This window comes from Podarcis gaigeae (genome assembly GCF_964106915.1).
Source record: "Podarcis gaigeae genome assembly, chromosome: 10".
Classification (NCBI taxonomy): domain Eukaryota; kingdom Metazoa; phylum Chordata; class Lepidosauria; order Squamata; family Lacertidae; genus Podarcis; species Podarcis gaigeae.
The window spans coordinates 68,181,123-68,205,313 of record NC_139686.1 but is presented as its reverse complement, the minus strand read 5'-3'; the positions used below and the strand labels follow the sequence as shown (position 1 = coordinate 68,205,313).

Genomic DNA, 24,191 nt, shown 5'->3' with positions numbered 1-24,191 from the left:
CAAATGCAGTTTGATGTGACAGTATAGCCAAATCTACACCAGCCTTCACAGATGATCTACAAGTAATGTGTGCTAAGTTAATACAGTGGTGCCCCGCAAGACAAATGCCTCGCAAGACGAAAAACCCGCTAGACGAAAGGGTTTTCCGTTTTTCGAGGCGCTTCGCAAGACGAATTTCCCTATGGGCTTGCTTCGCAAGACAAAAACGTCTTGCGAGTTTTTTTCGCTTTCCCCCCCTTTTTCTAAGCCGCTAGTCCGCTAAGCCGCTAATAGGGGTGCTTCGCAAGATGAAAAAACCGCTAGACGAAGAGAATCGCGGAACGGATTATTTTCGTCCTGCGAGGCACCACTGTACTAAAAAGCAATTTCTAAAGGAAAATGATTTGTAGTTTTTGAAGCTCTGTTCTCCTCAAGCTAAAATTCATGACCTCTGTCTGGTCTGCAAACAGGGCACTTTTTTTTAAAGATTTCAACAATACAGAAACATGGATAAGCAAGGATTCCCCCCCCCCCAATTTATTCAACCTAGACTCAAACATTCTATCATCTGTTCCTATGGAAACTAAAAAGATATTCTAGGTTATATCACTATCAGCTGATTATACTGCAGAGAAATCTGTGGTTTATTTTAAGCCCTGGTTTGGAAAGAGATGTATTTTCAGTACATAATGTTAGTCTGGTTTTTAACTCCCATACTTAGCATCTCAGATTCATTAGGATGGAACCTCAAAATTAGCTTTACAATTTTCAGATTATAACTAGTAACAAACAAAATTTTACATCTAATCAGGTCCTAAGAATAACACAATTAAATCCCTCTGTCAAAGAGTACGGACAGAGGCCAAAGTATACTTTCTTGCTAGGAATTCTAACTGAAACCAACGAGATTGCTTTACAAATAGATATGGCTAGGATCAGGTCACACATATGTTTTGGGATACAACTTAAGCTATGTGTAGAATGCTTAACTCTTTGGACATGGTTTAGACACTCTCCAAAAGCTGCTCATCCGTGTTTGTGTGTGCAGTCCAGCTCATTTGCACTGTAATGTGCAATGCTTGCTGCCGTATACACAGTACCCCCCACAGGGATACAGATTCTGATCTGATGGAAAGGAATGAGCAGGCATGCTCCTCAGATTATTCTCTTTTTTGACACCAGAAGCAAGGAGACAGCGAGTGGAGCTTGTCTACAACTGCAGCACTGCTTCATGAATGAAAGTTTGCACAGTTCTTTCCGCCCTTGACATAGGAAGGTCCAAAATGCCATTTAGAATAATTGCAGGGCACGAATAATTATCCCACAGTGGCTGTTGGTTGTTTTTTGAAAAAGGAACCAATGTACTAAGAGGGTAAACTTAAACATTCTTCTGGAATGCGGGAATACCATTTCTAAGTAAAATTAGTTTAGTGTAGTCGGCAGAACTCCATATTCATCAGGGAGACTGGGGTTCAAATGCCGGCTGAGCCATAAAACTTGCAGTCTCAGCTTCACCTCTTTCATTGGGTTCAGAGGACAAAATGGGTTGCTCTGCCTATTTCACCCTGAAAACATTTGAGGAAGGCAAATTACTTTAAAAGTAATAATCTTAAAACTTAAACTTTTCTCCCTATGCTTAGTTAGACATGTAGCTGAACTTTGCCATTTCAGAATCGAATAAAGCCCAAATGCAGCACATTTTCTTCTCTCTTTCTCTGCCATCTCAAACAAATAATAATGTACAGTACAATGCATACATGAAGATATTGTTAGCTACAATTACACGTAAGTGGCTCCCTATATATGAAAACTTACAGCACAGTGTTTTTTCACATGGGGCTTTTTTGGTGGGGGGGCGGGGCTTGTTCTTGCGCAGAAGAATCTCTGGAAGGAAAATGTCACAGTCCTGTGCTTGCAAGACTAAACTGCAACAAGAACCCTTTCCAGCAAGTTCAAACAACTGGCTTCACAATTTTTTGCCAGATAGGCAAAAACAATTTGTCTAGCTACTGGTGCTAAACGGAGACAGCTATTTGATTAAAAGGATCCCATTGAGAATTGTTAGGCATTTCTGTTATGCTCAGAAATTTATTTAATTTTCTTTTGGTGTTTGTGGGGTTTTATGTAATGGTTGTAACTGTTTTTCTTTTTGTGTTTTTTGTTTTTCGTGCTGTCTTTGTTTTTCTTTTTGGTCACTTAAGCAAAAACTAATAAAAAGAATTTAAAAAAAAGAGAGAATTGTTAGGCAAATAACAGTAAGTTTCAGACAGCGCTGCTTAAGAAGCAAACCGTCGCCAAACTTTCTGATGGTGTCACAGAGTTAAGTGGCACTTAACCAGGTGTTTAAAAGGTGTAATGCTCTGAGCCCTCCATCTTTTAAATAAAGAAAGTGGCAATGATGGATGTTAATGAGTGCCACGTTGAGTCTTTATTCAGCACTGCTACCTATTTTAGTCCAAGTCTTTTTAGACTTTATTAAGTGTCCCATTCTCTCTAGAAGGACAATAAGCTGCTTAGCAGTGGGCCCAAATTAAGAGTCTTCTATTGTACAGCAAAGGGAATGGAGTATAATAGCCATAATGTTGTAAGGACAGAAAGTGCTTTACTGATAATAGGCCAAGTGCTATTCTGGCTCACCTCAGCCCTTATATGTCTGAACTGGGCTTGAATCCAATTATATTGATCGCTAATGATGTGAGGGCAAGTTTAACACAGGTTTTGTGGTACAACCCCTTGCCGGGATTGTAGAATAATGAGCGGGCCATGAAACACAGCGCGTTTCAGAAGTTTTAAATATTTCACTGCAAGGTTAATAAAAGGTAGTATAAAAATATAGCATCAATTTGATTAGCCAGAAGCTAAGCCTTGAATGCAAATGTTACTGGTGTATTTTATCAATCTCCTTTCTGTCCCACCCTGTTTTTATATAAACCGTTGCCAGACTGGTACGCTTCAGATGTTCTGAACTAGAAGTCCCATCAGCCACAGTCAGTGCATGCCTTATATAGCTAGAAAGTTCAATTAAAATGTTTTTTTTAAAATACAAATATCATTATTCCTTATAAGCTGCAAACATCACATGCTAAGAGAAAATTATTGAAAAATAAAGAAATCATTCGCAGATTAAACAAATTTGATAGAAGAATATCTGAAGGCCTTATCTGGGATCTTTAAAAGCCGTTTGCAAGTACTGTACTCAATAGCTTGCATTTCAAGCTTTAATTCAAAAACAAAGCCAAGTCCGACAAACGTTACCAAAAATGTGAAAAACCTTTGAGCGCTTTACAACTCTTCATTGAGGAAGATGTTAGGCAAAGCAAGGGGTGAGAGGACATTTTCTGACACATAAGCATAATTAAGTAAGCAGCAAAATATAAATCTCAGAAAAAGTTTTCTGTTGAAATCTGTTCTCTTGTGAATTTATATGGGCACCATGATAAAAGCAGCAGCACATGGCAAGGCAATCAACAGGGAAGATTCTGTTGTTGTTGTTGTTGTTGTTGTTGTTGTTGTTGTTAATTTCTATACCACCGTTCATCCTCGTACCATAGGGTGGTTTACAATATAAAAATACAAAAATGCCATAGTAACAAACAAAAACGCCATAGTAATAAACAAAGACAACAACCCCACACAAAGTTCAGAAGGCCATAAGATGGTTTAATTAGCCTAGGGCCTGGGAGAAGAGAAATGTTTTTGCCTGCCGCCTAAAGATATGCAATGAAGGTCCCAGGCAACCCTCCTTGGGGTGAGCATTCCACAAGCAGGGAGCCACTGCAAAATGATAATAAAAAAGGCCTATTCTTGTGTTGCCACCCTCCGGACCTCTCATGAAGAAGGCACACAAAGAAAGGTCTCTGGTGTTGGTTGCATGGTCCAGATCGGTTCATATGGAAAGAGGTGGGCCTTGAAATATTGCGGTCCTGAGCTGTTTAAGGCTTCGTAGGTCAAAACCAGCACTCTGAATAGGCAACAGATGGTCTTTCTAAAAGGGTTCTTTCTAAAACATTAATTATCTACTAGGAGGGAGACCAGGAGGGTGGTTGGACTCAAGCATGTATGCCCCAATCTCTCCCATTCAACAAGTAACCAATGTTGCTGTGGATTTAAGACTAGTGTGGAGGAAAGACAGAAAATTCCTAGCCCTCAACATGCCAAACATCAGACCAGCACTAAGAAAAGCTTCTGTGCTCCAGCCCTTGCCAGTCATTCTCTTAGAAGCAAAGGGGCAGCAATAGGCACACAGTTTCCAGTCTGAAAGCATAATAATCAGTTCCCATGTTATGATTCAATATAGTCAACCTAATGCAAGCAAACTGAACTGGTGAACCCCTGTTCAATGAGTTCCATTTCACCATACTCAAAGAGCAAACTTTTATTCATCTGCTTTTGAAAGAAAGCAAAATGTATTTTTACCTGAGTCTCTATTCCTTGCTCCAGCAACCGCTTAGCCTGGTTTTCTACCTCCAGTCGAGCTCTTGCCATAAAAAGCAGTTCGTTTTCAATTACTTCTATTCCAGAGAGATCCACTCCTTGGGAAAGGTAATCTATAAAAACAACAGCATTTTTACATATTATTAGAAAATTCAAACAGCAACGATAATGAGAAACATTAAATCTGCTATGTATTGTTTCCCATTGCATTTTCCTGCATAGAACCTGACATCAGTATGCATTGCCAGGGTTTATTCTGAAAGGAATGGAAGAAAAGCCGCTCATCAGTATGTGAATATCACAACAGCAAAAATTGTGCACTTATTTATTAGCTTTTCACTAAGAAAAGGAACTGTAAGTAAGTGTCCCAATGGTAGTACAGATCCATTCACAGAAGGGATGTTTTAACCAGCCACACTAGTTTATCCATTGTCTTGGGCAGGCATAGGCAAACTCGGCCCTCCAGATGTTTTGGGACTACAAGTCCCATGATCCCTAGCTAACATCATCATCATCAATTTTATTGCACTAGCCAAAGGCCATGGCATCATTCACAAAGGGAGCAAAAAGGAAAGCAACAATAACCATAAAAACAGCAGGCACTGCAGATACAATAAACCACGATCACTCTCCTAAAAATTATTTGCTGCATCCGATAGAATAGCAAGGGCTTCTCAGGTAGAATGCGCCAGCTTAAATGTCCGAATCACCTTTGCAATTGACTGCTATTTTATCCCTAGCTAACAGGACCAGTGGGACACGGGTGGCACTGTGGGTTAAACCACAGAGCCTAGGACTTGCCTATCAGAAGGTCGGTGGTTCAAATCCCCACGACGGGGTGAGCTCCCGTTGCTCGGTCCCAGCTCCTGCCCACCTAGCAGTTCAAAAGCATGTCAAAGTGCAAGTAGATAAATAGGTACCGCTCCGGCGGGAAGGTAAATGGCGTTTCCATGCGCTGCTCTGGATCGGCAGAAGCGGCTTAGTCATGCTGGTCACATGACCCAGAAGCTGTACCCTCAGCCAATAAAGCGACATGAACGCCGCAACCCCAGAGTCGGTCAAGACTGGACCTAGTGGTCAGGGGTCCCTTTACCTTTAACAGGACCAGTGGTCAGGGATGATGGGAATTGTAGCCCCAAAACATCTGGAGGGCCGAGTTTGCCTATGCCTGGCCTTGTGGGACATCTTCGAGAGAAGAAAGGCTAAGGAGTAAACCCTACACAAATTCAAAGTGGATGGAAAAGGTTCCTCGCCCCAGTATATGGGAAATGAAAACAATTTTAATTTAAATGTCCATGCAGTAATATGAATCAGAAGCATCCTGGCAGGTGCAAATAATGATGCATGTTGACTTGACCTGCAGTCTTGCAGCTGCTGTAATGCATGCACAAATCCCACCGAAAAACCACCTTGCCTTACACACGTTAAACTGCCACACAACTGCAATCAATGTTCTAGAATGAAAAACAGCAACATCCTTATCTTTGGCTGAATCATCGTAAATGTTACTAGCACCTTGTACATGCCAAGTTTCTTTGTTTGAGCTATTTTATAAAAAAGTTTCCTTCAATAAACAATTCCATATTCATGTTTTAAAAGGTCTCTCTTAAAAACAGCACAACCTCGTCTGCTAAGCTCCCACAAGATTTAATTTGTTTTGATGCATCAGGGCTTGCTTTTGTCCAGAAAAAGAAATGGCCATAAATGCAAAAAGATTCAGAGAATCTTTGAGAAAATTCTTTCTTTTAATAATAATAATTTTTAAACATGTTGTATATCTAGTGATATTGCAACAAATCCGAAACTTGACTCCTAAAGTTTTCTATTGATTTCAGTCTGGTCCTCCCCCCACTCCATAAAATCCAGCAGTCCCCAAAGTCTATCCATATACACTCACTTAATTGTAATTGGTGTTTTTCTTTCCAGCAGATTTTTATATTTCTCCCAGACTCTATACAGATTATTCCTAAGAATGTGGTTCATAAAACTCTTATGGGTTTTAGCCTTCCAGTCCCAAAGACATGCATGCCAGCCAAATTTTAAATCATGACCTTTCTAAGTCTAAAATGTCTGCATTGCCCAATACAATCCATTCTTTTAACCAACAGAAACAAGTTGCCTCATAATACAATTACAAATGTGGCAAGGCAAAGCCTCCGCTTTCTTTTGTATCTGTCATAATTTTATGTTTAATTATTGGCTTTTTCACCTGCCAGATGAATTTAGAGACATTTTCCCCATCTTCTGATGCAGCTTAAATTATTTACAACTAGGACTGTTTGGAATAAAAACAGCATCCTGGGGAATATATTCATTTTAATGGCTGAAATTCTTCCCAACAGGGAGAGTTTCATTTTCCCCCGTATCTCCAACTCCTTCTTAACCTCTTTCCACAGTTTAATATAACGCACCGTGAGAAATTCCATATCCAATTCTCCACTTTGATTCTAGATGGAAATATTATGATCCAGCATTTGGAGCGTGAAAATAATTTCCTCTTGCTCAACACTGCTTAAATGGACGATAACTGAATATTGCCTGTTGCTCTGAAGGCACTGAAATACATCATAGGAGATAGAGTAAATAGCCTTTACACTGAAGACAGTGAGTAGCACCTCTCTGCAGAAACATGTTGCAGCTACATTTCTTCATACTGCAGATAATATTCTTCACACCATAATATGCCATTAAAAATATATTAGTCACTCCATCTGTGCCTTCCCCGAATATTAAAACTGTGTACTTCACCAGACGGAATAAACTTCAAAATTTGTGTCACCTTCTGCAAATAGATAGTGTGCCTCTACAACCACAACAAAACCATAATCTGCCTCGCAATTAATGCCTTCTACTGGGGGTTGGGTAGACACCAATCACCATATATTTTCAGTATTAAAGGCAGTATAATGTGAGTGCGTATCTGTCCTGAGTACATCCTGCCCCAGGAGGAGAAATGGCTGATAATTTAATTCTTTATTAATAATAATAATAAATTTTATTTATACCCCGCCCTCCCCAGCTAAGACCGGGCTCAGGGCGGCTAACAACTAATAATAAAAACAAGTTGATTGAAATACAACTTAAAAAACAAGATTAAAATACAACATTAAAACATTAAAATGCAGCCTCATCACAGGAGGAGAAAGGAAAAAAGAAAGAGAGGGAGGGAATCAAATTGGCTCCAAGCCAAAGGCCAGGCGGAACAACTCTGTCTTACAGGCCCTGCGGAAAGAAATCAGATCCTGCAGGGCCCTGGTCTCACGAGACAGAGCATTCCACCAGGCTGGAGCCAGTGTTGAAAAGGCCCTGACTCTGGTTGAGGCTAATCTAACTTCCTTAGGGCCCGGGACCTCTAGGGTGTTGATATTTATGGACCTTGAGGCTCTCCGTGGGGCATACCGGAAGGGGCGGTCCCGTAGGTACGAGGGTCCTAGGCCGTGAAGGGCTTTAAAGGTCAAAAGCAGCACCTTAAATCTGACCCTGTACTCCACCGGGAGCCAGTGCAGCTGGAAAAGAACTGGGTGAATCTGCTCCCATGGCAGAGACCCTGTGAGGAGCCTCGCTGCAGCATTCTGCACCCGCTGGAGTTTCTGGGTCAGCTTCAAGGGCAGCCCCGCGTAGAGCGAATTACAGTAGTCAAGCCTGGAAGTGATCGTCACATGGATCACTGTGGCCAGGTTGGGGCGGTGTTGGGGACCAACTGCTTGATGTGGCGAAGGTGGTTTATTGACAAAGCACACACTAGCAGGAGCTCCTAAGGTGCACAGAATACGCGCGCACACTTTTGGCAACTAAGTAGCCGGCGGCCCCTCACCAGGCTTGCGATCCGAGCTAGATTGTTGGCGCAACAGTATAACCAAGCTTCCACCCAAACTTAAGTACCCTCCTCTGATGCATAGCTGTCAACCGTCCCTTATTTGGCGGGAAAGTCCCTTATTGATGATGTCCCTTAAATTCCCTGGGTTTCAAAGGAAGCAGCTCCTCTCCCTCCCTCCCTGCCGGCCAGGGAGGAGGGAGGCTCCAACTGTGTTGCTTGGCTGTGTTGCTCACCCAATAAGGAGTCTAAGAACGACTGGGGGGTGGATCTTGCATGCCTTGTGCCGATCAAATAGGCCGTGTTGCCTGGGGACTCGCCTTTGCTCAGCGCTTCCCAGCAGAGAGGTGACGGTGGTTTTCCTTGCTGCATCCCCTTTGCCGGGTTGCTGCACTGTGGGAACGACCGCTTGAGGCTTTGTTTGGCTGCTGGCTAGGCTTTCTGCCTTTGGCTCGGAGGGGCTCAGAAGTTGAACATACCTGTGCTCTGAAAATCCCTTATTTTGGCTGCTGATCCCTTATTTCCGAGGCTGCTGGTCCCTTATTTTCTAATCTGTGTTGACAGCTATGCTCTGATGATGGCCTGCACAAGCAACCTGCAACTTCTCCTACACAGAAATCATAGCTGTCAATGTTTCCCTTTTATTAAGGGAAATTCCCTTATTCCGAATAGGATTCCTCGCAAGAAAAGGGAAAAGTTGACGGCTATGACAGAAGTTGCCACTGTGCCTGTCTCTCCAAGCCCCTCCTGATTCTGGGGGACAATGGGGGGGGGGACAGAGGGGATTCTGCCCCAACTCTTCTCGGGCACTGCCTCCTCCTTCTCCTCCACTTCTGACAACTCCTGCCCTTTCTCCAGTCTCGGCTCCTGCCCCACGTCCTGCCCCCCACGCCATCTCCTCCTGCCCATACTACTCCCCTTCCTCCTGCCCTGGCTTCTGCCTCATGAGAGGCACAAAACCCCATTAATCACTGCACCCTATCCCCTGGGTCAGCATCTGGCCATGCAACCTCTGCCAGACACTCCTCGGCAAAGAGAGAAAGCAAAGATCTAAGATTTCTGTCTTCCTTTCTGAAGACCTAATAGGAACATAAGAAAACCTTGCTGGATCAGGCCAGGGGCCCATTTAGTCCAGCATTCTGGTCTCAAAGCAGCCACCCAGAGGCCTGTGGGAAGCCTGCATGTTGGACACCATCATCCTTTTATTATTTATATCCCACCCATCTGGCTGGGTTGCCCCAGCCACTCTGGGCAGATTCCAACACATATAAAAACAGAATACAACACCAAACATTAACAACTTCCTGGTCTGTTTATGTTTTTGCAGCTTATTTAGGGTTTCACTGCAAAATCTTTTGATGAACTGAAGATGAGAAAAGTAAAATAAATGACTAAAAACAATGAACTGAAGTATCCCATACTAGATTCCACACTGCACATCTTGCATTCTACCGGGCTTGCATTGTGAATGCTGGCTTTCACTGAAATCACGGGTGCGAGCTTAAAACTATGACAACTGACATTTCTTTTGCACTTCGGGGACGGAGGTTGCGCTCCGACAAAACTTGTTGGCACAAATTCCTTGTTTCATAAGCACAAGGAAATCAACTTCTCATCTCTCACTGACAAAATCAAATTGTCACACGTCTCATATTCTTACGGTATGAAGTGACAAACAGACCAACTTGTTTAAATGGGGCCAGGGTGAAGAATGGCAGAACAGAGCTACTGAGCTGCCACCATCCTGATGCTCATACCAGCTAGGCGAGAAGACGTTCTTTTGATGTTTGAAGGATGGCACAAAAAAGAGGCCCATCTCAGGGAGATGGACCAGCTTTGGATCCAGGGGGGTCAATGACTGGGCTCTGCTCTACCCTGTGTCCCTCTGGTTACGAACTTAATTCATTCCGGAGGTCCGCTCTTAAGCTGAAACCGTTCTTATCCTTTGCTAATGGGGCTTCCCGCTGCGTGTGATTTCCATTCGCATCCCGGGGCAAAGTTTGCAACCAGGAGCAGCTACTTCCGGGTTAGCGGAGCTTGTAACCTGAAGCGTTTGTAACCAGAGGTACCACTGTATTGCATGTTGAAAGTCAAATGCACATGCGAGCAGTATTATGAGGACCAGATTGGAATGCATAATAGCTTTCGTTTATACAGGCATCTAATTATATGGAGAATTTGAATTATAGCTAGCAAGTTAATGATTTATTATTTATGCATTAGATCGTCAAATGCCGCTTCATCATAAAATACTTTTTATGATACTCACAGAACAGGAAAGCATTATCAATAAAAGCAGCTAATGCTTTTGAAATAGTTGTTCTGGTTTCCATGATTGAACATTTCACTGGAAACAAGGGTATTCTAATACCAGTGCTCCCCTCCCACCAACTCATCCTGTGGCCTTGGCATGTCACTCCTCTCCTCCTTGGTTGTTGAAGGTGTTCTGTCTTTAAAACAGGAAGGGCCTATGGTGCACTACAGCAAACAAATAAGAAGGATGTTCTGGGCTAGAGATTAAAGCAAAATATGAACAATAAGGACAAACCCATAGAGCCTCAGCCTTGATGGTTTCTTCCCAACTTTGGAATCCCACACTCCTTGAGGTTCAAATCAGGTAGGAATTCAGGAGAAATGTGTATTCCAGAAATAGGGATTTCCAGTATTGCCTAGTGGACGCTACCTGTGAAGATACAGCTTTCAGGATGCTGTAAGTGTGCCGGTCCTAGCAGCAGCCACCTTTTAAGAGCATCAGAGGTTGCATCTCCAGGTTTGCCTAGACCAGGAGCCCTCTTAGACTACTCATCTTCTAAAGCCCAACCTGGACCACCATGTATGTGTCAAGGTAGGCCAGAAAAACGATCAAGGAAAAATACCCTGTTCAACAGGTAACTTCTAAAGGTTGCGTGTGGCTTCTCTTCAGCTGCCCCTCAAAATTTCCAAAACACCTCGCCAATCCTCGAGAAGTAGTACTGGCGGTTGAAAAAAAGCAGTTCTCTTAAAACGTAAATAAGGCATGGCATCACATTTGTTGTAGAACATTCACTTTGTTCTGCAAGCTGAGTAATAAGATCCCCCCTTTTGTTTAATTCTATTTTGGTATGCACAAATAAAAGTATCCAGCTTCAGTTTAACTGACCTTGAAACATTTTCAGGAATGTTTAAAACAACCAGCTTTCTAACGAAAGGGACATCTAATCTAAATTCATTCCTAAAGGAACACATCCAATAAGACACTGCCTGAGATTTATTCCAGTGGCCTTTGCAGCCTGAAAGCTCCAAGTTAAGGGAGCTAAGGGAGCTGGGCATGTTTAGCCTGGAGAAGAGGAGGTTAAGGGGTGATATGATAGCCATGTTCAAATATATAAAAGGATGTCACATAGAGGAGGGAGAAAGGTTGTTTTCTGCTGCTCCAGAGAAGCGGACACGGAGCAATGGATCCAAACTACAAGAAAGAAGATTCCACCTAAACATTAGGAAGAACTTCCTGACAGTAAGAGCTGTTCGACAGTGGAATTTGCTGCCAAGGAGTGTGGTGGAGTCTCCTTCTTTGGAGGTCTTTAAGCAGAGGCCATATGTCAGGAGTGCTCTGATGGTGTTTCCTGCTTGGCAGGGGGTTGGACTCGATGGCCCTTGTGGTCTCTTCCAACTCTATGATTCTATGAAGTTATCTAGCAGTAATTTAGGGGAAGTGTCCTGAAAAAAGAGGGCATCAGCAACATATAAGGGCAATTTAAAAAAAATGGATTGCCAGAAATTCTGGTCATGTATTTGGAGGGTTGCCTGGTGATGTAGATGAATACCAGCAACACTGCCAAATACCACTAAAGGTTGACTGGGGAAGGTGTGGAACCTCTAGCCATGATTGGAGGGTGATTTGTAAAGTAAGTGTACCTGGGAGCATTCACTCTGCTGGTAAGCCAAAACTGTAGATGGTATCTGTGAAGGAATTCGCAACAGAATCTATTAAAAGCCTTCTATGAACCCAGCGGGAACGCGGGTGGTGCTGTGGGTTAAACTACAGAGCCTAGGACTTGCTGATCAGAAGGTCAGCGGTTCGAATCCCCGCAACAGGGTGAGCTCCTGTTGCTCGGTCCCTGCTCCTGCCAACCTAGCAGTTCGAAAGCACGTCAAAGTGCAAGTAGATAAATAGGTACCGCTCCGGCGGGAAGGTAAATGGCGTTTCCATGCGCTGCTCTGGTTCACCAGAAGCGGCTTACTCATGCTGGCCACATGACCCGGAAGCTGTACGCCAGCTCCCTTGGCCAATAAAGCGAGATGAGCGCCGCAACCCTAGAGTTGGGCACGACTGGACCTAATGGTCAGGGGTCCCTTTACCTTTACGAACCCAGCAATGGTACCTGTGGAGAAACCTCTTGTTCTGCAGCTGATGTCATATTCAGAAGAAGCCTATGACCATTTGCCCTTTGACACTCTACACCTAAGTCCTACCCAAGCAGGGTGCAGCAAGATAGTGGTTCATATACTTAAAAAAAAAATTGCTACATGGAATTGCTTAACACCTAAACCGAGGAGATAATTCAACTCTAACTTGCACCTCCATATGGTTTCCAGAGCAGAGAGATACATGCCTCATTCATTCTCTTGGGCTCTCAGAAATTGTCAAATCTCCCAGCAATAGGGCCAAGACTTCTGATTACTACTTCTTCTTTTTTTACATTCTGTACAATAGCCACCAGGACCAAGGTTTTTCCCAGCCCTATTAGCTTTATGCTCTGTTCTATTTTTAGATGTGTTAAGGAAGATCTCAAAAGAAACTGCGCTGTGCTTCAGACAGATGAGAAAGTTCAGACTGACAAGGAGAATTTCCTTGGAAGAAAATCCATTGCTGTCCCTTCTTTTAAGATATTGTCCCCTTTGTATGGGTCTGAATAAAACTACTTAAACAGATTACGTCTTCCTCTGTGTTGGACGGCGGATAAAAATGAGTTCCTGTTTCCCAACAGATCTGTATTTGTAATTTGGTAGGTTCCATTCTTTTTTAAAAAATACATTTTTATTAATTTTAGCATACAAATTATAAAACGTACCACACACATTATTACAAATACACTCTTTTTGGACTTCCATCAGCACCTCCGATGATCTTCCGTCTTAACCTCTTTTTATGCATTACTTAATTTTATATTCTCTTTACCTCTCTTAACGTATCATCTCCCCTTTTCCATTTTTACAATATTTCCAACAATACTCCTCACAGAACTTCTTGCAAACCTACAAACGTCGTCTGATCATCACAAATACTTTTCATATAGCTCATAAACTTACTCCAGTCTTCAGGAAATTTCTGGTCCTGCCGGTTTCGGACCCTTCCTGTTACGTTTGTCTAATTCTGCAATTCAATTCAATATGTATTGAAATGTCCTTTATACGACGGGCCAAGAAAAAAAAAAAGTATTGGGAAATATTCGGTCTAAATTAACAACCTATTCTGACCAAGACCATCATTACTTTTTTATCAGAAGATCTTCACCTTTTTGTGACCCATAGAACAGGTCTGCCTGCTTTAGCTGCAAGGAAATACTGGGTGAAAAAAAAAGGGGGAAATATCAGGATGCCTAGGGGGGAGCTTCTTAAACTGATAATAGAACTTTTAGGGATTTTGTTGTATTGCGATACTTTTTAAAATAGCATTATTTTATTTCATTGTAATTTGTTTAACAGAAATTGTATACGGAAGCCACTTGAAAGTTACCAAGGCAATTTCTAGTATAAAAGTTGGCTGCTGATAATAATGATGAGGACGTTAGCTTGCCCTGCAGTCAGTTTGTTTACGGCAAAATTACTTGGAAACAGTTCATTTTTGGGTCAATGGTATTCACCTAGGCCAGGGGTCAGCAACCTTTTTCAGTCGTGGGCCAGTTCACCGTCCCTCAGACCATGTTGTAGGCCAGACTATTGGGGGGGGTGAATGAACGAGTTCCTATGCCCCACAAATAACCCAGAGATGCATTTTAAATAAAAGGACCCATTCTACTCATGTAAAAACACGCGGTCTGCGGGCCAGGTTGAGAAGACAATTGGGCCGCATCCGGCCCACGGGCCTTAGGTTGCCTACCCCTGACCTAAGCCACCTTTGATTTCTCCGTTCTGATACAAAAAGCTCTTTAGCCCTAGTTTTCTCCTAGGAAAAGGGAAAGTAAATTATGTATCGCCATCAATGGTAATAGCCAGGGAATCAGTCATTCAGTACTGGAAATTCCTGAACGCACAACATCACAGTATGAAGACATGCAGCAATGATGTATTGAAGTGTCATAGAGGTTTTTTTGCTCCACAGCAATGTTTCCCAGGTCAACAGATAGAAGCATCAGAACACAGGCAGAAATTAGAATGGGCCTTACAGATGCTTGCAGAGTCTGCCTGCCAATGGGAATCTGGAGACAGTTTTCCAGGCACTGTGACAAAAAGATACCGTCTCAATTAATAAGAAGCAACTCAGACAACCTAAGGGCCCAGATTTCACATGGACAAGTGCACGATAGCCCACGTAATGGATCTGGTTCTACACAGCAAATCTGTTTAGGAGTAAATCCATAACTTAATCATCTCTCTTTTGAGACTGTAATATTTTGATACTTATAGAAAAGTATGGTATCCCTTCTTACTTGGCTAGACATCAGAACCAAAAACTTGGCCTAAATCTTTTGCAACCAATTTTCATTTGGTTTTGGCACTTGTTTTGTGTAAGGAATCAATGTCAACTCTCTTTTTATGGATATCTTAGTAGTTGCTTGTGGGCTGGAAAAAGCTTTCACGTTCCTTGTTAAATTTTTAAGGAGGAGCTTTCTTATGTTGCAAGAGGGTTAAATGCTGTATCAGAACATAATGGGCCCAGGATGTTTACTCATCCAATTTTATTCTGTAGCATGCATCCAAGTGCAATTCTTTATTACCCAGTGACTCTTCTGATTCTCTGCAAAAGAAAAGAAACCTGAAATCTAAATTTATATGAAAGTACAAAACCAAAGATTGAAAAAGAAAACAAAAATGAAAACAAAACTGAGAGTAAAAACACCTCCGGAACTGAGGGTCCCATTCACTCTCCTATGACACAGGTTGGCCTCATGGAAAAGTCTCGCCTGAGATCCTCCCCTATAATAGCATTGCTACATAGAAGGTTCCAGCCGGCACCAAAGAATCGGTGCATTGCAACCTATTAGTATCATAATACTCTCAACAAGACATGGGGAATGGGGAAGGGAGAAGCAAAGATAGATAGCTGCCCGACCTCACTCTCCAACCCTTCTGTCAAGCATCTGTATCAGATACCAGATCTAACCCTTAGATTGCAAGAGAAAAGTCAGAAGGAACACTCACATGCTATCATACTAATCTGCAAGTAATGTCTTACATTGCTGAAAACAGCATTTTCACATTTACATTACATTCTTTTTACATGCATGAATATTATAGGCTAAAGCAGGCTTCCTCAACCTTGGCCCTCCAGATGTTTTGAGACTACAATTCCCATCATCCCTGAGCACTGGTCCTGCTAGCTAGGGATCATGGGAGTTGTAGGCCAAAAACATCTGGAGGGCTGAGGTTGAGGAAGCCTGGGCTAAAGCAAGATGTAGCAAACTCTAGAGTTAGCAGCATTCATAATCTACAGTCTGGGAAAGGGACAAGACTTTAGGTCTCTTAGGGCAGTGTTTCCCAACCTTGGGCCTCCAGATGTTTTTGGCCTACAACTCCCATCATCCCTAGCTAGCAAGACCAGTGGTCAGGGATGATGGGAATTGTAGTTCAAAAACAGCTGGAGGCCCAAGGTTGGGAAACACTGTCTTAGGGGAAAGGTACTTTGGTAATTAAAATTACAAATTTCTTGATGTGCTAACACTAAACAGCTTTTTAAACCCAACAGCGGAGTTGCTGCTTAATGATCTATACACATTTTAAAGCAACATTTCAAAAAGGTAGTTACATAACAGGCTTAGCCGGAGGAGATAAAACCAACATCCACACAGCAGGTTGTGCAGCAAAAAACAGTTTTCTGAGTTGGCAACTATCCCTCCCCCCCCAAAAAAAAACAACTTGCCACTTTGTCCTTCCACTTACCACAGTCATAGCCTCAAATTCTACACAGTGACACTTTTGAAGACTGCAGTGGAAGGGGAAGGGGTGGGGAGGTTAAGTGAAAAACAAAAAGATGACACTGAAGCCATCCGTGCACCCCATAAAGCTGTTCCAGAACAGAATGGGATATGACACAAGTGGGGATCTGTTTAAAGTCTAAGGGTGGCATTCCCTTCTGGCCAGGGGAAAGCAGCACCAAGGGCAAATGTGGCAGGAGAGATCAATGGATGCAAGAGAAGAAGAGTTTGGATTTGATATCCCGCCTTTCACTCCCTTTAAGGAGTCTCAAAGCGGCTCACATTCTCCTTTCCCTTCCTCCCCCACAACAAACACTCTGTGAGGTGAGTGGGGCTGAGAGACTTCAGAGAAGTGTGACTGGCCCAAGGTCACCCAGCAGCTGCATGTGGAGGAGCGGGGAAGCGAACCCAGTCCCCCAGATTACGAGTCTACCGCTCTTAACCACTACACCACACTGGCTCTCTGGCCTGGAGGACCACATGTGGGCTGAGTGGGCCCCCTGAGTGGAAAAGCTTTCTGCTAAGCCACTTCCACCTTAAGGAGGAGGTGGGGTTGCGGGCTTCATGGCCCCTCCATGTGCCCAGGGGGTGGGAGGCCAGCCCCTGCACTACTGGGGATTCCCAGATGCATCACCCCCTGGCCGCCCAATCGGGTTGCTCGGGGTGTGTGGCCTGTCCCTTAAAGGCAGGACACAGCCGGGGATCTCCCTCTTTGTCTACCCGCCAACTGCTCCTGTTTTCCTACCCTCCCATCCTCGCCATTTAGGGGCCTGGTAGGAATTTTTCCACTTGGCAAATTGGCACCAGCCACTTGGTTTTCGCCTACCTCATAGCAAATCGTCACAACTTTCTGGGTATTGGCGGTTAGGCATTGGAATAGTTCTGTAGATGGAAAGAGGAGAGGTAGCGCCATCACCTGCCACGCATATTGAAGGGTAGTCCGCTAAAGGATTCTGGGGGACATGGCCCTGTCCGAAACCTAGAGAGGTTAGGGCCTAAGGCACACCCCCTATCGGTGACCCCAGAGGAGCTCCTAGTTGATGTGCATCAGCAGGACTCCCCCTACTGGAGGTTAACCCTTCCCGGACTTCAAGCAGACGGGCTGGAGTCAGATATAGTCGGCTAGGACCAATGCCTAAGCCAATACTGTTCATCACCTGTAACCAATAAAGTTGTGGCATTTTTTAGCCCATTAACCTTAATAGTTGGGTCATGTCTCATTATTTCTACCTGGGAGGGTCGGGAACTTACCACGCAAAAAGGACCATTGGATACAATCCATTGTGCACAAGCTTACATTTCCATGAGCAGTACACCTTCTAACAGATAACTGCATTACAGTGGTGCCTCGCAAGACAAAAAGAATCCGTTCCGCGAGTCTCTTCGTCTTGCGGTTTTTTCGTCTTGCGAAGCAAGCCCATTAGCGGCTTAGCGCTATTAGTGGCTTAGCGGGCTTAGCTGATCAGCTGATAAGCGGCTTAGCGGCTTAGCGGATCAGCTGTTAAGCAGCTTAGCAGATCAGCTGATAAGCGGCTTAGCAGATCAGCTGTTAAGCGGCTTAGCGGCTTGGGGAAAAGGGGGGGGGAGGAAAAAAAAACACGCAGGAACTCGCAAGACATTTTCGTCTTGCGAAGCAAGCCCATAGGAAATTCGTTTTGCGAAGCACCTCCAAAACGGAAAACCCTTTCATCTAGCGGGTTTTCCGTCTTGCGAGGCATTCGTCTTGCGGGGCACCACTGTATTCTGAGATCTTACTAGTGACAGGTTGCCAAAATTGTGGGTATTTCCGGATAAGAGTGTTCATTCACTTGGGGGGCAGCTATTGCTATGGGTTCCCGGCAGTTTGGGATTTGTACACAAAATGCAGTACTGTGCCCTTCCCTACCTCAATAACACCTTTGCTTCAGAAAGTGTATAGTGTCTGTTGAAGATATGAGAGAGGAAGGACATCCAATGCTCTTCTATAATGTGTTTTTATATTGTGATTTTATGTTGTTGTTGTTGATGATGATGACACCTTTTGGCTGATGCCCACTAATAATGGGCTACAAAACCAACATCCCAAATATTGCCCAGTTTTTGGTCTTTTTTATTTACTTAAACAATGTCGTGGGCTTCATCCCGCTAGTGTGCTTTTGCCAAATCTCTCTACCTTGCAAACTGCCCCTGCAGGAGCTTTCGTGACAGGAAAATTATTTCTCCTAGGGTGGTTATGGAGACTGTCTAAATTGCCACCTAGTCAAGGCTACCACTAGCCTAAAAGGAAAATCAAACTAAACCACTAATGCTACGATTCCATTATTATGAAAGTGGCTTAAAATAAGATAAAAGTCACTAATTACTGAACTTTTTCCGATCTGTCATCCACTGTGGAATTTTCCACAAATAATGGGCTGATTGGAACAGTAAGAGCTTCACACTTTACAGCTTAGCTTACTTAGAAGATTCAGGTTTTTGAAGCCTGTGTTTGAACTGGTGCACCACAATTTACTTCTGCTCTCAGGTGATGACACATTGAATCATGGGTTAAATCAATAAGGTGGTTTGGCAGAGCCCTGCGGAAGTAGCTCTTACTTGCAACTCCCCAATTCCTTCCTTCCTTCTGGGTGCGGGTTGCACTTTGGGTAAAGGAAAAATAAACATTGCCGCTTCTGGCCAGCTGGGGCTTCAAAGTTCATGGAGCTATCATTTCTCACAGCGCCAGACATAGTATGTTTCTCTCTCTTTCTCTCCCCACCTCAAAAGCTACTTGATTTGTGTGGGATCTTTGGCACTATGGACCAACAAGAGCCCAATCAGTCTTACTGTGACAAGCTCCATATAAAGTGCATATTCTTATGATTACAGAGCAGTTCTGATACTAAAAAATACAAGTATCTTTTAAAAAAATAAGGTACTCTTTGAATGTTTTGATGAAATCTATTGTGATTGACTGAGTCACATGTTTCTCTTGTTGAATTTCAAAGCAACAACAAGCCTAGACAGCATCTTAAAAAGCTGAGACATCACCTTGCCAACAAAGGTCCGTATAGTTAAAGCTATGGTTTTCCCAGTAGTGATGTATGGAAGTGAGAGCTGGACCATAAAGAAGGCTGATCGCTGAAGAATTGATGCTTTTGAATTATGGTGCTAGAGGAGACTCTTGAGAGTCCCATGGACTGCAAGAAGATCAAACGCATCCATTCTTAAGGAAATCAGCCCTGAGTGCTCACTGGAAGGACAGATCGTGAAGCTGAGGCTCCAATACTTTGGCCACCTCATGAGAAGAGAAGACTCCCTGGAAAAGACCCTGATGTTGGGAAAGATGGAGGGCACAAGGAGAAGGGGACGAGAGAGGACGAGATGGTTGGACAGTGTTCTCGAAGCTACCAGCATGAGTCTGACCAAACTGTAGGAGGCAGTGGAAGACAGGAGTGCCTGGTGTGCTCTGGTCCATGGGGTCACGAAGATTTGGACACGACTAAACAACAACAACTATAGCGTAGACTAGTAGGTCAACTACTGCATCCAGCCAAGGTGCAAGGTAGGGTATAGTCTTTCTTCCTTTCTTTCTCTGTGGGAGCTCCAGGCTCTTCTCTGGGAATTGAAATGAATTAGGATCCAGCAGATCATAATTCAAGGCCCTATTCTGGCTATTGATGGCAGTGGTAACATTTGATCTTTTCCCCTTTCCATGGCTGCAGCGAGGAAGCCACTCATTGGTGGAGGCAGAAAGAGATCAGGAGACAGGTACATCTGCTATATCCTTACCTGCTGCAGCACCAAGGATTCGAGACTAGGTCTGCAATGCCCAGTGTGGAGAACATGCTTTGCGCACCTAAGGTAGCTGGTGTAGTAGGGCTGATATAATCCTCTTCTTAAGACCTTGAAGAGCCATTGCCTGTCTGAGCAGAAAATACTGGGCTAGAGGGAGCTATGGGTTGACTCAGTATAAAGCGGGTTGAGCCACATTTTGTTTATATTTATTAGTGACTTCATAAACAGCATTCTCTAGGCAACATATGAATACACTGAATATAAAACAAGATTAAAAACACAAAAGCAGCTGAAAAAACAGGAGCCAAACTGTCAGGGAACTGCCATCGGAGCCAGAGGGAGAGGGAGGGCTCCAGAGGGGTTCCAGAGAGCGTCTCGGGACGGAGAGAAGCAGCCCATCTTCTGGGGAAGGAATTCATCGTAGCACCAGTGGAGAAGGGGGGCAGATGGGGGAATCGGCGAGGTGGCTCCATGACTCCTCGCCGGAGACCAGCGGGGAGAGCACGGGTCCTCCGCTGCCCACACCCTCCCTGCGCAGAAGGCTTCCGCGCAGGGAGAGTAGGCGGCGACTAGGCGTCAAAGAGCTTCTTTGCTGGAAGAAGTTCAAGAAATGCCCACTGACGGATTCTGCCAGCGATTGAGACAGCCACGGGTGAGTGGCTGTCCGGACAGAAAGGGTTCACCCAGGTAACCCAGCCAGGTGTGGCGTCGATTTACGCACGAGCAACCCCTAGAACCATTACACAAACCCAACATAAAAAGAATGCCACCCGCAACATATCATTTAATACATACAAGAGGCAAAAGCACCTCGCAAGTGAAAAGGACTGAGACAATACTAAAATCCTTGCCTGGCTGCTAGCAAGACACTGAGGTGGCAGATAAGCTTCTCTGCGGACAGTGTTTCACATACAAGCAGCCCAGAAGACCTTCTCCCTTGTAGCCACTTTTGTCACCGGACATTATCAGTCGCTGAGTCCTCTCCACCACCCTGCCTCATAACTGATAATCCTTTGAGACTATAAGGTAAAAAGGTAAAGGTAAAGGACCCCTGGAAGGTTAAGTCCAGTCAAAGACAACTATGGGGGTGCGGCACTCATCTCGCTTTTCAGGCTGAGGGAGCCAGCGTTTGTCTACAGACAGCTTTCTGGGTCATGTGGCCAGCATGACTAAACTGCTTCTGGCACAACAGAACACCATGACAGAAGTCAGAGTGCACAGAAACGCCATGTACCTTCCTGCCACAGCGGTACCTATTTATCTACTTGCACTGGCGTGCTTTCGAAATGCTACATTGGCAGGAGCTGGGACAGAGCAACAGGAGCTCACCCCGTTACAGGGATTCGAACTGCTGACCCTCTGATCAGCAAGCCCAAGAGGCTCAGAGGTTTAGACCACAGCGCCACCCGCTCCCCTATAAATCACTGCTGTAGGTAATGCCTGTTTGATGGCTAATAGATATTAAATTCTGGAAATAATAAGGGAAGAAATGGAACTGAGAAGCTGGGAGTTGAGAAAGTAGATATACATGCTTTTTGGAAACATGGGAAGGAAAACGAAGACAGGGCAATGGAACAAGGAAGAGAACAACAGGCTGAGATAATCAAATAACACAAAACTAAAATGAGTATGCACAGCCTGGACTCATCAAACAAGAGTCATACATAACATGTCATTTTCCACTTCAAATATTCCCTCCTCCAGATATTCTAGTAGTCTCTATGACTTGTTAATATCCCATGCCCACTAAGTTCCCACTCAAACTTCTGAAGAACATCTAAAGAATGCTTTAAGCATCTCAACAAAGCTTTTATATAAAACTACAGGTTGCAAATAGATATTACTCGGGACTTAACAAAGGTCCTTATGGAGCAGAAATATTTGTTCAACTCCACTACAGAGGCATTCTTCCTAAAATGATTCATATAAACATTAAAGTGAAGACAGAGGGCTTATCTACACCTGTAAGACAGATTGCTATGTACCATCTATCCATAAAACTATAAACAGAAAATATGAAAATCTGTGTAATCCAGTGCTTCAGTTTGGCTTAAGGCTAATACCAATTTTTCCAGGAACTAGACAAAGATTGGGAATGGGTCCATGCACATGCCAAGATTTATAAACTGAACAGACAATCTTCTACAAAAGATACATATGGCTGGATTTGTACTATACAGCACTTGTGTAAAATCAGGAAAAGCTCCCAGTTAAGATTTCCTTAGACGCAATGAGTGGAGAGAGTAATAATTTACACATTTGTTTTGGTTACTCTAATTTAATTTCTATTTAAAGCCTCCCATCTTCCCCCAGTTCAGTACTGTTTAATTAAAACAGTAATTAAAACAGAATTGCTCTAAAGAACCCATTAAAATGTTTTTTTAATCAAAGTAAGCAGTATTTAATATTTTAACAGGCTTTACTAGAAATATGTACAACTGACGGAAGGCAATCAAGTAGTAGAAGTCGACAATGGATTCATTTTCTACCTCCAGAATCTCTCATTATGAGTGTACTAGATGCGTTGATCCCAGTATATTTCTACCATCATCATTAGCTGTCAGTAGGATCTTCAAGAGAAGCTAGTTAAGCTTACTGCACACATTTTCCTGATAATAAGTCTCATTTAATTGAGTGGTGCATACATCTGGCCAGTCATATATAGGACTGCACTATAACTAGCCATGACCAATTTGCTAATACATGATAAAATAATACAGAGCCACAAAGATTATTCAGTCACTGCTTGGCAGTACCTAAAACTGAGCCGCGTACAGCCACAACAATTTAAAAACAGAAAGTACGAACTGCATCCAGACATAATTCTCTGGAGTGATTGCTAGTTGACAGCCAAAGCATCTGTAGCTATGTATCACTGAATGTTAGATAAAATATATTCCAAGTACAGATAGGATAAGAAGAAAGGAGGACAGAGAGCATCAAATCACTCCCCTAATAAATCATATTCTTACATGCAGTCACATTGTTTCTAACTATATAAAAGCCACGAATAACCTGCAATCAGACTTAAATAACAGAACTTAAATTTTAGAACGCAACTGGACAACCTTTCGCTTTCCAAAAAGCAAAAGAAAGTGCAGCAATGGGAAACCAATGTGTTATTCACATCTGCTTGATGGAAGTGAAAAAATGCCAAGAGGACAACATATTCTGAATAGAATTTGCAGCAACAGAAACTGCCTCAGAGTCAGCCCACCTGTCCATCAAGCTTAGCATTGCCTCGACTGACTGACAGGAAATAGCTCTCCAGGGTTTCAGCCAGGAATCTTTCCCAGCCCTTTCTGCAGGATGCCAGGGATTGTTCCTCTCTTTCACCATTGTGATGTATCGCTGGGTCACAATATTTGGCTGGTGATACATCGTGATGTTGAAAACCTAACATCACCCAGCTCTACCTCTCACAAAACTATGGTTCATCCGGCCAAAAGGCCAGGAAGCTACCGACCTATCCAGCTCCCGTCAACTAGAAAAATAGCACTGGTTCCTGGTAATAAGAGCAATATTGTCAATTAACAATGCGCAATCTGTTGGAGGGATTTGGGGATACATCTTGTAGATAACACTGGAAAACAAGATGATGAGATCGAAAAGAGGTGGACTAGGTTTCAGAAATATATTTCGCACAATTAGGTGACTGAACGCTTGGGGAGTGAATGGGGTATGCAGGAAACATTTTAGGAGAGCATTCGTTACCCTTCACTGCCATCCCCATTGTAGGTGACTGAGATGTAATAAACATTATGACCCGGATTTTGTGTGGAATCTGAGTGTATCCCACAGTTCTCCGCAACACAGAAGGGCCCCATGACAGGAACATCAACGTGAAATGATTCCCTGACGGAAAGAAGATTTGAAAACTGTCATAATCAATCTCAGATACCCTCAAATACGGAATGTTTTGAATCCTTCATGCGAAATAAATAAATAATAGTGACGATGTATTTAAAATGCAACATTGGAAAACCTATTTATATGGGAAACTACCATGAAGCCTTGTGGGACAATATATGTGTTCAGTATTTTGTGCCGTAAGATTCCAATTACTGTATTTTTCCATGTGTAAGACTAGGTTT

At 43.3% G+C, this 24,191-nt stretch overlaps 2 protein-coding genes across 5 annotated transcripts in view; both read right to left on the bottom strand.

The window, feature by feature from the left end:
- BCAP29 (B cell receptor associated protein 29) overlaps positions 1–24,191 on the bottom strand; it is a 920,634-nt gene that overhangs the window by 763,477 nt on the left and 132,966 nt on the right. The window lies entirely within an intron of this gene.
- The window catches only part of COG5 (component of oligomeric golgi complex 5), a 172,004-nt gene that overhangs the window by 84,896 nt on the left and 62,917 nt on the right, over positions 1–24,191 (bottom strand). For all 4 annotated transcript variants that reach the window (XM_083701441.1, XM_083701442.1, XM_083701443.1 and 1 more), the window contains exon 7: positions 4,396–4,526. In XM_083701441.1, coding sequence (XP_083557567.1) covers positions 4,396–4,526 — 131 coding nt within the window. The remainder of the gene's footprint in view (positions 1–4,395; positions 4,527–24,191) is intronic.